Source organism: Anomaloglossus baeobatrachus, chromosome 5 (genome assembly GCF_048569485.1).
Source record: "Anomaloglossus baeobatrachus isolate aAnoBae1 chromosome 5, aAnoBae1.hap1, whole genome shotgun sequence".
Lineage (NCBI taxonomy): Eukaryota > Metazoa > Chordata > Amphibia > Anura > Aromobatidae > Anomaloglossus > Anomaloglossus baeobatrachus.
In genome coordinates this window covers 29,673,269-29,687,602 of record NC_134357.1, presented here as the reverse complement: position 1 = coordinate 29,687,602, position 14,334 = coordinate 29,673,269, and the positions used below count along the sequence as shown (strand labels likewise).

At 50.4% G+C, this 14,334-nt stretch overlaps 1 protein-coding gene across 1 annotated transcript in view; it reads left to right on the top strand.

The window, feature by feature from the left end:
• The window catches only part of NPM3 (nucleophosmin/nucleoplasmin 3), a 37,205-nt gene extending 23,737 nt beyond the window's left edge, over positions 1 to 13,468 (top strand). The window contains exon 5 of the mRNA XM_075352226.1: positions 12,707 to 13,468. Coding sequence (XP_075208341.1) covers positions 12,707 to 12,837 — 131 coding nt within the window. The 3' untranslated portion in view covers positions 12,838 to 13,468. The remainder of the gene's footprint in view (positions 1 to 12,706) is intronic.
• The last annotated feature ends 866 nt before the right edge of the window (positions 13,469 to 14,334 follow it).

Below are 14,334 nucleotides of genomic sequence, written 5' to 3'. Positions count from 1 at the left end.
GCCAGTCAGGGGGAAGGGCGGGACGGTCGGTCTGACGCCGACAGTGAGGGCTGGAGCACACTTGGCTGTCCTCCGCCCCCCTCACTAATCACTCTGGGGCACCAGATTCCCGCACTTTTGTAGTTACGCTCACGGCTCCCTCCTCCCCTGTAAACGCCGACAGCCATGTTGTAAGCACATTCTGCCGGTGGAGGACTTCTGGCAGCACCTCTGGGAGACCCGAGGCAGGGAATCTGGTGGCCACACACCGCTTGAGCGGTCGGTAAGCCAGGTGGCTTCTTCCCACCGGTGCTGGGCCCCCTAGAGTGCTGAACTGTGTATATATATATATATATATATATATATATATATATATATATATATATATATATATATATATATATTATATTTGTATACATTTTCTCGGTTCGGCTGTATTGTTAGCTTGTGGCTATATATCCCTCAGTGATCACTCTCCTGGGAGACTACAGCATGTCATTCACAGGGAGCAAGGGTGCCAAGACACAGGGTTATTTTGCAACCTGTACCTCTTGTGCGGCTATGCTACCTGCAGGTTCCACCTACCCTCACTGTGAGCAATGCTCGGGCCATGGGGCACTCGCTCAGCCGGAGCCTGGGGCACTGGTGGGACCCTCGGCCCAGGTAGAACCGCCGGCTTCCCCTGTCCAGGCGGCAGGGACAGAGTTTGCAGTTTTAGCTGAGAAACTCTGAGTCACTTTCACAATCCATGGCTCAGTCTATGGACAAATGGTCTGCTAAGATACTAGAAGCTTTGCAGTCCAGACCGGCCCTTACACAGGCCCCGGGCACTGCGGGATCGCCCCCAGGCCCCTCTCGGTCTGCGACGAAGCGTGCTCCTGGGGTGGCCTCTAGTTATTACGTGGCGGACTCCGGCACGGACCGCAGTCCCAGGCCGGCTAAGCGGGCTCGCTTAGAATCTTCCCCGACTTCATCACGCTGTTCGGGGTCTCAGCTTGAGGACTCTCTAGAGGATGAGGTGGAGGTCGCAGCCCAGGACTCTGACCCTGACGTTGCTCTCAATCTTGATACACCTGAAGGGGACGCCATAGTAAATGACCTTATAGCGTCCATCAACCAGGTGCTAGATCTTTCTGCCCCAACTCTACCTATAGAAGAGTCGGCTTCACAGCAGGAGAAGCACCAATTTAGGTTTCCCAAACGTACTCTGAGTGCTTTCTTCGATCACTCGAACTTCAGAGATGCTGTCCAGAAGCACAGGGCTTTCCCGGACAAGCGCTTTACTAAACGCCTTACTGACACACGTTACCCCTTCCCCTCTGACGTAGTTAAGGGTTGGGCTCAATGTCCCAAGGTGGATCCTCCAGTCTCTAGACTGGCGGCTAGATCCGTAGTAGCAGTGGCTGACGGTTCAACGCTCAAGGATGCCACGGACAGGCAGATAGAGCTCCTAATGAAATCCATCTATGAAGCCATAGGCGCGTCCTTTGCCCCAGCCTTTGCAGCAGTGTGGGCACTCCAGGCTATCTCAGCTTGTCTGTCTGAGATTAATGCGGTCACCCGTTCCTCTGCTCCGCAAGTAGCGTCTTTGACTTCTCAGGCGTCGGTATTTTCATCCTACGCCATGAATGCTGTCCTGGACTCGGCTAGCCGTACAGCGGTAGCATCCGCCAATTCGGTGGCAGTCCGCAGGGCCATGTGGCTACGCGAATGGAAGGCAGACTCTGCTTCCAAGAAGTTCTTGACCGGTTTGCCTTTTTCTGGCGACCGATTGTTTGGCGAACAATTGGATGAAATTATTAAGCAATCCAAGGGAAAGGACTCGTCCTTACCCCAGCCCAAACCAAAGAGACCTCAGCAACGAAAAATTCAAGCGAGGTTTCGGTCCTTTCGGCCCTCAGCCAGGTCCTAATCCTCCTCGTCCAACAGGCCACAGAAGAGCCAGAGAAACTCTTCTGCATGGCGGTCTAAGTCACGTCCTCCAAAGACCGCCGGAGGCACCGTCTCCAAGGCGGCCTCCTCATGACTTTCGGCCTGCCCAAACCGCATCCTCGGTCGGTGGCAGGCTCTCCCGCTTTTGCGACGTTCGGTGGCCACATGTCCAAGACCGATGGGTGAGGGACATTCTGTCTCACGGTTACAGGATAGAGTTCAGCTCTCGTCCTCCGACTCGTTTTTTCAGAACATCTCCGCCCCCCCGAGCGAACCGTTGCACTTTTTCAGGCGGTGGGCACTCTGAAGACAGAAGGAGTTGTGATCCCTGTTCCCCTTCAGGAACGTGGTCACGGTTTTTACTCGAACCTGTTCGTGGTACCAAAAAAGGACGGTTCATTCCGTCCCGTTTTGGACCTCAAATTGCTCAACAGACATGTGAGAACCAGGCGGTTTCGCATGGAATCCCTCCGCTCTGTCATCGCTTCGATGTCCCAAGGAGACTTCCTAGCATCAATCGACATCAGGGATGCCTATCTCCACGTGCCGATCGCTCCAGAGCATCAACGCTTCCTGCGTTTCGCCATTGGGGACGAACACCTTCAGTTTGTGGCACTGCCTTTCGGCCTGGCGACAGCCCCACGGGTCTTCACCAAGGTCATGGCATCCGTGGTGGCGGTCCTACACTCTCAGGGCCACTCGGTGATCCCTTACTTAGACGATCTCCTAGTCAAGGCACCCTCCCGGGTGGCATGTCAACACAGTCTGACCGTGGCTCTGGAGACTCTCCAGAGGTTCGGGTGGATCATCAATTTCCCAAAGTCAAAATTGACTCCGACCCAATCACTGACTTACCTCGGGATGGAGTTTCATACTCTCTCAGCGATAGTCAAGCTACCGCTGGACAAACAGCGTTCGCTGCAAACAGGGGTGCAATCTCTCCTTCGGGCCCAGTCACACCCCTTGAGACGCCTCATGCCCTTCCAAGAAGTTCGGCGGATTCTGCTGTGGGCGGAGGCCACAGCCTCCACCATCTCCGCGGTTCACATCCCAGGCGTAGAAAACTGGGAAGCAGACTTTCTCAGTCGCCAGGGCATGGACGCAGGGGAATGGTCTCTTCACCCGGACGTGTTTCAAGAGATCTGTTGCCGCTGGGGAACGCCGGACGTCGATCTCATGGCGTCTCGGCACAACAACAAAGTCCCGGCATTCATGGCACGGTCTCAGGATCACAGAGCTCTGGCGGCGGACGCCTTAGTTCAGGATTGGTCGCAGTTTCGACTGCCTTATGTATTCCCTCCTCTGGCAATGCTGCCCAGAGTGTTGCGCAAGATCAGGTCCGACTGCCGCCGCACCATCCTCGTCGCTCCAGACTGGCCGAGGAGGTCGTGGTACCCGGACCTGTGGCACCTCACGGTGGGTCAACAGTGGGCGCTCCCAGACCGACCAGACTTGCTGTCTCAAGGGCCATTTTTCCATCTGAATTCTGCGGCCCTCAACCTGACTGTGTGGCCATTGAGTCCTGGCTCCTAGCGTCCTCAGGGTTATCTCAAGAGGTCATTGCCACTATGAGACAGGCCAGGAAACCAACGTCAGCCAAGATCTATCACAGGGCTTGGAGGATCTTCTTAGCCTGGTGCTCTGATAAGGGGTTTACCCCCTGGCCGTTTGCCTTACCCACGTTTCTTTCCTTCCTCCGGAATGGACAAGGGTTTGTCTCTCGGCTCTCTCAAGGGACAAGTCTCGGCGCTTTCCGTGTTTTTTCAAAAGCGTCTAGCCAGGCTTCCGCAGGTCCGCACGTTCCCGCAGGGAGCTTGCCACATAGTTCCACCTTACAAGCGTCCGCTGGAACCCTGGGATCTCAACAGGGTTCTACGGGCTCTTCAGAAACCACCTTTTGAGCCGCTGCGGGATGTCTCTCTATCACGTCTTTCGCAGAAGGTGGCATTTCTAGTGGCAGTCACATCACTCCGAAGAGTGTCAGAGCTTGCAGCGCTGTCATGCAAAGCCCCCTTCCTGGTATTTCACCAGGATAAGGTGGTTCTGCGTCCGGTCCCGGACTTTCTCCCCAAAGTGGTGTACCCTTTTCAGGATATCTCCTTACCTTCATTTTGCCCTCATCCAATTCACCAATGTGAAAAGGATTTGCATTTGTTAGATCTAGTGAGAGCACTCCGGATCTACGTGTCTCGCACGGCGCCACTGCGCCGTTCTGATGCGCTCTTTGTCCTTGTCGCTGGCCAGCGTAAGGGGTCGCAGGCTTCCAAGTCAACCTTGGCTCGGTGGATCAAGGAACCGATTTTTGAAGCCTACCGGTCTTCTGGGCTTCCGATTCCTTCAGGGCTGAAAGCCCATTCTACCAGAGCCGTGGGTGCGTCCTGGGCATTGCGGCACCGGGCGACGGCTCAGCAGGTGTGTCAGGCAGCTACCTGGTCTACTCTGCACACTTTCACGAAACACTATCAGGTGCATACCTATGCTTCGGAGGATGCCAGTCTAGGTAAGCTAGTCCTTCAGGCGGCGGTTGCCCACCTGTAAGAGGAGGGCCGTTGTCGGCTCTTTTTATCAGGGTATTCTTTTACCCACCCAGGGACTGCTTTTGGACGTCCCAATTGTCTGGGTCTCCCAATGGAGCGACAAAGAAGAAGGGAATTTTGTTTACTTACCGTAAATTCCTTTTCTTCTAACTCCTATTGGGAGACCCAGCACCCGCCCCTGTTCCCTTCGGGCTGTTGTTCTTTTGTGTACACATGTTGTTCATGTTGAATTGTTCTTTTGGTTCATGGTTTTCAGTTCTCCGAACATCCTTCGGATTGAATTCACCTTAGACCAATTTATAAGTTTCCTCCTTCCTGCTTTTGCACCAAAACTGAGGAGCCCGTGATGCACGGGGGGGTGTATAGGCAGAGGGGAGGGGTTACACTTTTTAAAGTGTAATACTTTGTGTGGCCTCCGGAGGCAGAAGCTATACACCCAATTGTCTGGGTCTCCCAATAGGAGCTAGAAGAAAAGGAATTTACGGTAAGTAAACAAAATTCCCTTCTTCTGCAGCGAAACATGCAGCAAATCCGCAGCAAATCCGCGGGAAAAAACGGTAAGTGCGCACAGGGCCTAAATGTATAATCAACGCAACAGTATGGGCCGAAAATGTATAGAAAGTGATCTGTGGATATTGTATGAGAAATGCCAGAGATCCACCTGTTAGTTAAATCCCGCTGTCAGTCACGCAAGCGCGTCACTACCTGCTCCCATCGTCGCTGATGGGTTGTGATGACAGCGGAGGATCAGCTTATGACCCCTGTGTCTGTCATTACGATCCTCCTGTAAACACCGGCCATGAGCGACATACATTGGAGATTGTGATTTCGGCTGTACAGAGCGGTTCTGATGCCCCATTTCGTTACAGCACAAGAGATCGGACAATTACAGCTTTTAAGTCCCGTAAGGGGGCTGGTAAAAAGAATGAAAAGTTGGGGAAAAGTTTTTTAAAATATGAAAAAACCAAAACACAAGTTAAAATCGCCCCTTTTCTTTGTCGCTCCATTGGGAGACCCAGACAATTGGGTGTATAGCTTCTGCCTCCGGAGGCCACACAAAGTATTACACTTTAAAAAGTGTAACCCCTCCCCTCTGCCTATACACCCTCCCGTGGACCACGGGCTCCTCAGTTTTATGCTTTGTGTGGAAGGAGGCACACATGCACTCATGCATTCTCATAACTTAGTTGTCGGTTGGAAGAAAAGAGGACCCCCACGGGGTCCCCGGCATGTTCCCTTCTCACCCCACTATGTCGGCGGTGCTGTTAAGGTTGAGGTACCCATTGCGGGTACAAAGGCTGGAGCCACATGCCGTCTCCTTCACCATCCCTTAGCAGCTCTGGGAGAAGTGGGATCCTGAGCGGTCATCCATTTACTGGGACCATGCTCCATCCGCAGCCCCTGGTGGAACCTGCCGGACCGGAGCCTCTTCAACCCCATGGACCGGGCCCTGCTACTTAAAGGTACTCTGTGTCCCCATTGGGGACTGTACAGGGAGCGCACCTTCTTCCCGGAAGCCGCGGTAGTTTTAGAACTGAGGAGGCAGGTGGACTTCCGCGCCGACCGGGCCTGCTGGTCGGGCGCGGCCTGATATTTAGTCCCCGGCTTCACCGCGGCCTAGTCGCGAAAATCCCGCCCCCGGGCCTGCCTGTCAGGGGTAAGGGCGGGATTACCGACATGACGTCGGATGTGAGGGCTGGAACATCCTGCATGTCTTCCTCCCCCCTCACTGACCACTGTGGGGAACCCAGACTCCCGCTCTTTGCTGGCGCCGCCCTCGGCCCCACTCCTCCCCTGAGAGCTCCGGCGGCCATTTTCTGGCATTCTGCCGGTGGGTGCTTCTCAGGGGAGCTCAGGGTGAACACAGCACCCGGTGCTGGTCCCCCTAGGGTGCCGGATACACATGTATATATTATATTTCTGTTCGGACATTTACCTTCAGTGGTCACTCTCCTAGGAGACAACAGCATGTCGTCCCAAGGAGCTAAGCTACTAAGGCACAGGTTTTTCTTGAGGTCTGTACCTCTTGTGGGGCTATGTTACCTGCGGGATCCACCTACCCTCACTGTGAGCAATGCTCAACTCCTGCCTCGCTTGCTCAGCCGGAGCCTCGGGCACTGGTGGGCCCCTCGGCTCATGTAGACCCCCCTGCTCCCCCTGAGCAGGCTGCAGGGACAGAGTCACCGGTGTTGGCCCTCAGTCATTTTCATATGAACAAATGGTCTTCTAAGCTCCTTGAGGCATTGCAGTCCAGACCGGACCTTTCACAGGCCCTGGCCCTGTTAGCTTGTCTCATCCAGGCCCCGCTTGGTTAGCGCCGCAGCGCGCTCCCAGGTTGAGCCTTAGGTCTCAGGCGGAGGACTCCTGCCCGGACCGCAGTCCAAGACCGGCTAAGCGGTCTCGCTGGGACTCTTCCCCGACTTCCTTACGCTGCTAGGGATCCCAGCTTGAGGACTCTCAGGAAGACGAGGAGGACGGGGGAGCTCAGGGCTCTGGCCCTGACTTCACCCTTAACCTTGATACTCCTGAGGGGGACGCCTTAGTAAATGATCTTATCTCGTCCATCAACCAGGTGCTGGATCGCTCTCCTCCGCCTCCTCCTGTAGAGGAGTCTGCTTCTCAGCAGGAGAAACACCAGTTTCGGTTCCCCAAACGTACACTCAATACGTTTTTTGATCACTCTAACTTCAGGGATGCTGTCCAGAAACCCGAAGCGGTCCCGGACTAAGCGCTGAGTTAAACGTCACACGCGTTACCCCTTTCCATCTGAAGTCGTTAAGGGTTGGGCTCATTCTCCCAAGATGGATCCTCCAGTCTCCAAATTGGCTGCTAGGTCCGTTGTGTCTGTTGCAAATGGCTCATCCCTGAAGGATGCCACTGACAGACAGATAGAGCTCTTGTTGAAGTCCATCTATGAGGCCACGGGCGCGTCTTTCGCCCCGGCCTTTGCAGCCGTGTGGGCTCTCCAAGCAATCTCGGCTTGTCTGAAGGAGTTTAATGCTGTCACATGGAATTTTGCTCCGCATGTTCCGTCTTTGACTCTCGGGCATCAGCCTTTTCGTCCTACGCCATGAACGCCGTCCTGGACTCCACTAGCCGCACGGCTGTAGCATATGCTAACTCCGTGGCAGTTCGCAGGGCCATGTGGCTGCGCGAATAGGAACCAGACTCGGCTTCAAAAAGGTTCTTAACTGGTTTGCCCTTTTCTGGCGACAGTTTATTTGGCGAACGATTGGATGAGATTATTAAGGAATCCAAGGGAAAGGACTCCTCCTTACCCCAGTCCAAACCTAAGAGACCTCAGCAAAGAAAAATGTCCAATCGAGGTTTCGGTCCTTTCGTTCCTCCGCCAAGCCACATTCTTCTTCGTCCAACAGGCCGAAGAAAGGCCAGAGGAACTCATATGCGTGGCGGCCCACGTCACGACCCCAAAAGGCCACAGGGGGCACTGCCTCCAAAACGGCCTCCTCATGACTCTCGGCCTCCCCTAGCCGCATCCTCGGTCGGTGGCAGGCTCTCCCGCTTTGGCGGCGCCTGGTGGCCACAAGTTCAAGACCGATGGGTGAGAGACATTCTGTCTCATGGTTACAGGATAGAGTTCAGTTCTCGTCCTGCGACTCGTTTCTTCAGAACCTCTGGGCCCCTTCTCAGGTGGCGTGTCAACAAAGCCTTGCCGTCGCTCTGGCGACTCTCCAGGGACAAATAGCTTTCTCGGCAGGCGGGGGTGCAATCACTTCTTCGGAGTCAGTCACACCCCTTAAGGCGCCTCATACACTTCCTGGGGAAGATGGCTGCAGCTATGGAGGCAGTGCCGTTCGCGAACCAAGGCGGCACTCGCAGTCGTCAAGCCTTCCAGGAAGTCCGGCGGATTCTGCAGTGGGTGGAAACCACAGGCTCCACCATCTCCGCAGTTCACATCCCGGGCGTAGAAAACTGGGAAGCAGATTTTTTCAGTCGTCAGCGCATGGATGCGGGGGAATGGTCTCTGCACCCAGAAGTGCTTCGAGAGATCCATCGCCGCTGGGGAACGCAGGACGTCGATCTCTCAAGGTCCCGGCTTTCATGGCACGGTCTCAGGATCACAGACCTCTGGCAGCGGACGCTTTAGTCCAGGATTGGTCGCAGTTTCGACTGCCTTATGTGTTTCCCCCTCTGGCGATGCTGCCCAGGGTACTACGCAGGATCAGGTCCGACTGCCGTCGCGCCATTCTCGTCGCTCCAGACTGGCCGAGACGGTCGTGGTATCCGGATCTGTGGCATCTCACGGTGGGTCAACCGTGGGCACTTCCAGACCGCCCAGACTTGCTGTCACAAGGCCCGTTTTTTCCATCTGAATTCTGTGGCCCTCAACTTGACTAGGTGGCCATTGGTCCCTGACTCCTAGAGTCTTCAGGGTTATCTCAGGATGTCATTGCCACCATGAGACAAGCCAGGAAGCCAACGTCTGCCAAGATCTATTACAGGTCTTGGCAAGGCTTTCTATCCTGGTGCGCTAATAACGGCTTCATCCATGGCCGTTTGCCTTACCCACATTCCTTTCATTCCTACAATTTGGAATGGACAAGGGTTTGTCCCTCGGCTCTCTCTCTAGGGCCAAGTATCCACGCTCTTCGTGTTTTTCTTTCAAAAGCGTCTAGCCAGGCTTCCGCAGGTCCGCACGTTCCTGCAGGGGGTCTGCCACATGGTCCCACCTTACAAACGTCCGTTGGAACCCTGGGATCTTAGCAGAGTCCTGACGGCTCTCCAAAATCCGCCTTTTGAGCTGCTGCGGGAGGTCTCTCTCTCCCGTCTTTCGCAGAAGGTGGCCTTCCTGGTGGCAGTCACATCACTTCAGAGAGTGTCTGAGCTGGCAGCGCTGTCATGCAAGGCTCCCTTCCTGGTTTTCCCCCAGGATAAGGTGGTTCTTCGTCCTGTCCCGGAATTTCTCTCTAAGGTGGTATCTCCTTTTCATCTAAATCAGGATATCTCCTGGCCTTCCTGTTGCCCTAATCCAATTCACCAGTGGGAAAAGGTTTTGCACTCTTTGGATCTAGTGAGAGCACTCCGGTTCTACGTGTCTCACACGGCGCCCCTGCGCCGTTCAGATGCGCTTTTTGTCCTTGTCGCTGGCCAGCGTATGGACTCTCAGGTCTCCAAGTCAACCTTGGCTCGGTGGATCAAGGAACCGATTCTCGAGGCCTACCGTTCTTCTGGGCTTCCGCTCCCTTCTGGGCTGAAAGGCCATTCTACCAGAGCTGTAGGTGCGTCCTGGGCATTGCGGCACCGGGCAACGGTTCAGCAGGTGTGTCGGGCAGCTACGTGGTCTAGTCTGCACACTTTCACGAAGCACTATAAAGTGCATACCTATGCTTCGGCAGACGCCAGTCTAGGTAGGCGAGTCCTTCAGACGGCGGTTGTCCACCTGTAAGAAGGGGCCGTTTTCGGCTCTTTTTATTGAGGTTTTCTTTTACCCACCCAGGGACTGCTTTTGGACGTCCCAATTGTCTAGGTCTCCCAATGGAGCGACAAAGAAGGGAATTTTGTTTACTTACCGTAAATTCCTTTTCTTCTAGCTCCTATTGGGAGACCCAGCACCCGCCCCTGTTCCCTTTTGGGCTGGTTGTTCTTTTGGGTTATGGTCTTCAGTTCTCCGAACATCCTTCGGATTGAATTTACCCTAGACCAATTTATAAGTTTCCTCCTTCCTGCTTTGGCACCAAAACTGAGGAGCCCGTGGTCCACGGGAGGGTGTATAGGCAGAGGGGAGGGGTTACACTTTTTAAAGTGTAATACTTTGTGTGGCCTCCGGAGGCAGAAGCTATACAACCAATTGTCTTGGTCTCCCAATAGGAGCTAGAAGAAGAGGAATTTACGGTAAGTAAACAAAATTCCCTTCTTTTTGTCCCATTTGAAAGGGGGTGATTTAAATGTGGGATATATATATATATATATATATATATATATATATATATATATATATATATATATATATATATATATATATATATATATATATATATATATATATATATATATATATATATGATTATTTATATATATATATATAATGATTATTATTAGCAAAAATAAAAGAAAAGTGTACGCTTTGTATTGCAGAGTTCAGAAATGCACACTTATTAAAGTTATGAAATTTAATTTGATCAATAAAGGGCATAATGAAAAAAAAATAAAAACGAAATCGCCAGAATTAAAGTTTTATTTTTGGTTGCCGCAACATGGCATTAAGATGCAATAAGAGTTGATCAAAATATTGCATTTGCCCAAAATGGTATAATTAAAAATGTAAAAATGTCAGCTTGGGACACAAAAAATAAACTCTCACACAGCCCCAGATCCTGAAAAATGAGATTATGGGTCTTGGAAAATGGCTTTTTTTTTTTTTTTTTTAGCAATTTTCAGAATATTTTTTTATTCACTACTTGAAAAAACAATCAAATTACATGTTTGATATCTACGAACAATCAACACATTATTATTCAATATGATGCAATATTTGACACATTTTGCAAATATAAATCTTATGGTTTAAAAAAAATATCTGTGAACCCGTACTGACCTGGGGAATCCTAATGCTAAGTCAGTTTTACCATATAGTGAACACGGTAAATAATAATAATAATAAAAAAAAAAATTGTGGAATTTAATTTTTTTTTTTTTTTTTTTTTTGCAATTTCACCACACTTCGAATTTTTTTTCCCATTTTCCAGTACAATATGGGGCAGACTAAATGGTGTCATTCAAAAGTGCAGCTCATCCCACAAAAAACAGGCCCTCGTACTGCTATACTGGCGGGAAAACAAAAAAAGTTATGGCTCTTGGAAGAATGGAAGTAAATAATAAAAACTGCCATGGAAGGAAGGGGCTAAATCTTCATTGTATTATCATGTGATGACTCTGCTGTTCTAGCTCCAGTCTATATAGCAGAGCTGACATGTGGGTCTTCATTTTATAATGATGTGATGACTCTGCTGTTCTAGCTCCAGTCTATACAGCAGAGCTGACATGTGGGTCTTCATTTTATAATGATGTGATGACTCTGCTGTTCCAGCTCCAGTCTATACAGCAGAGCTGACATGTGAATCTTCATTCTATAGTGATGTGATGACTATGCTGTTCCAGCTCCAGTCTATACAGCAGAGCTGACATGTGGGTCTTCATTCTATAATGATGTGATGACTCTGCTGTTCCAGCTCCAGTCTATACAGCAGAGCTGAAATGTGGGTCTTCATTCTATAATGATGTGATGACTCTGCTGTTCTAGCTCCAGTCTATACAGCAGAGCTGACATGTGGGTCTTCATTCTATAATGATGTGATGACTCTGCTGTTCCAGCTCCAGTCTATACAGCAGAGCTGACATGTGAGTCTTCATTCTATAATGATGTGATTACTCTGCTGTTCCAGCTCCAGTCTATACAGCAGAGCTGATGTGTGAGCTGCAGATAGCAGAAATTGTTGGCCTAATGTGGCCACTATGAAAACTGCAATATGTAAAGATTTGTTTTTAAGACCAGTAGTCACATCAAACACAAAAAAAAGTGTTAGGTTATGTGCCCACGTTTTTTATTTGCTTCTTTTCTGCACACAAAAATTTGTTTTGGCAGGAAAATGCAGCCGAAAAAAACGTGTTTTTCATTGGGTTTTGTGTGTTTTCTCATGTGTTTTTTCCTGTTTTTTTTTTGTGTTTTTTAGTCATGACGATCGCGGTGGTTTAAGCTCTGTACCTCCCGCGATCGCTGTCAGGTCTCCGGCTGATGTTACAGCCCGGAACAGACTCTCACTGCTCGGAGCAGTGGCCGCGCTACTCTTTGTTAGTTTAACCTCCTAAATGCTGCAATCGGTGTGATCGCTTACCTCTCCCTGGTGATCTGGTCCCTGTAATGTGATCACAGGGATCTGATCGCTGCCATAGTAACCCTGGGTCATGACAATGACGACCCCGGGTTACTGACCTATGGAGAGCCTCACACACCATGCTGAGGCAAAGTGCTGCAATATAATCCTCTGTCGTGATAAAGCATTGCAGGGGACTATAGAAACGCAGAAACAATTGACACGCTGCTTCTATTTTCAGCAACAAAATCTGCAAGGAAAAAGCAGCAACGTGTGCACAGCAAGTCACAATTCTCAGACTTTGCTGCGATGGTTTTTCCTTGCTTTTATTGATTAAAAAAAAAAGCAAGGAAAAACACACAAAAAAACCCCACAAATCGGCTGTTTCCCCTTGTAAATATTAATTTACACTTATTTGCTTTGCAGCAACCATTGACTTAGATGATGATGATGATGAAGAGGATGAGGATGATGAAGAAGACGATGACGACGACGACGAAGATGATGAGGAAGAATTGGCTCCTATTAAACCTGTAAACAAAAAAATGAGAAACTGATCAAACTTTTCCAGCTCCTTGGAGGTTCTGCGTGGTCTGTTATGGAGCGGTGTCATACATATGGTGTAGTGTGACCAGGGAGGATGGAGACCTCCAGGAGCAGACTTGATTTTAGGTTTTGCCCATCCAGTTTCTGAAGTTTATCCAGTCTGGGTTAGGAGTTTTATAAATTTGCTATGTTTACGGGGTTTCTTAGGTTGTCTGTATCCTTAAAGTCACATCAGTGGAGGATCCCACCGACCCGGCCTGGTAGCCCGTGATGTCCTATTCGCTGGCTTCACCACTGATGTGGAGGGCTGTATTCGGGGTGAGTATATCTCCCTTTTGGCTGACTTAAACTATTTCTTCTGATAAGAGACACGACTGTGCTTTTTACAATCAATATGTTTTATTTTTGTATCGGAGATGTGATGTTTGGGAGTATTGTTGGTTTTTTTTGTACATTACAGGGACAGTGTTAGGGGTTGGGTAGAAATTCTAAAAAAAAACATTAAAGCTTTGTTATATTTGTTCTTGTGGGGTTATATTGTGGTGCCGTATCCTTGGGGTAGGTCATCGATATTATATTGGTGGGGGTCAGACACCCAACACCCCCCACCATAAACTGTTTTACGCTCTAAAAAAAAAACCCTACAAATTCATATAGACTTCACAGACAGAATTTATGAATAAAAAAATATATATTTGGAAACAATTTAAAATGAGCAAAAAATAAGGGATAAGCTAGGAACACGTCCTCATCGTAACATTCAATCCATAGACACGTGTGCGTCTCAGAGAATAAATCGTCACTGAAAACAATTAAAGGGGTCCTGTCACCAATTTTGGGCCCTATAAGCTGTGGCCACCACCACTGGGCTCTTATATTCAGTATGTTAGAATGCTGTATATAACAGCCCAGGCCGCTGTATATAACATAAAAAACACTTTATAATACCTAGAAGGTCGCTCCGGTGCACAACAGTCGGATGGGTGTCTCCGTTCTCCGGGACCGGTGCCTTCTCTTTCGGCCATCTTGGTCTTTCTTCTCAAGCCAGCGTGCATGATGCATCCTACGTCATACACACTCGCCAGCATTGAGGTCCTGCGCGGTCGCACTTTGATCTGCCCTGCTCATAGTATTGTAGTGCGCCTGCGCGGGACCATCTTGGTCTTCTTTCTTCTGAAGCCAGCGTGCATGACGCATCCTACATCATACACACTCGTCAGCATTGAGGTCCTGCGCGGGCGCACTTTGATCTGCCCTGCTCATAGTATTGTAGTGCGCCTGCGCAGGACCATCTTGGTCTACTTTCTTCTGAAGCCAGCGTGCATGACGCATCCTACGTCATACACTCTCGCCGGTATTGAGGTCCTGCGCAGGCGCACTACAATACTTTGCTCTGCCCTGAGCAAGGCAGATCAAAGTGCGCCTGCGCAGGACCTCAGTGCCGGCGAGTGTGTATGACGTAGGACGCGTCATGCACGCTGGCTTCAGAAGAAAGAAGGCCAAGATGG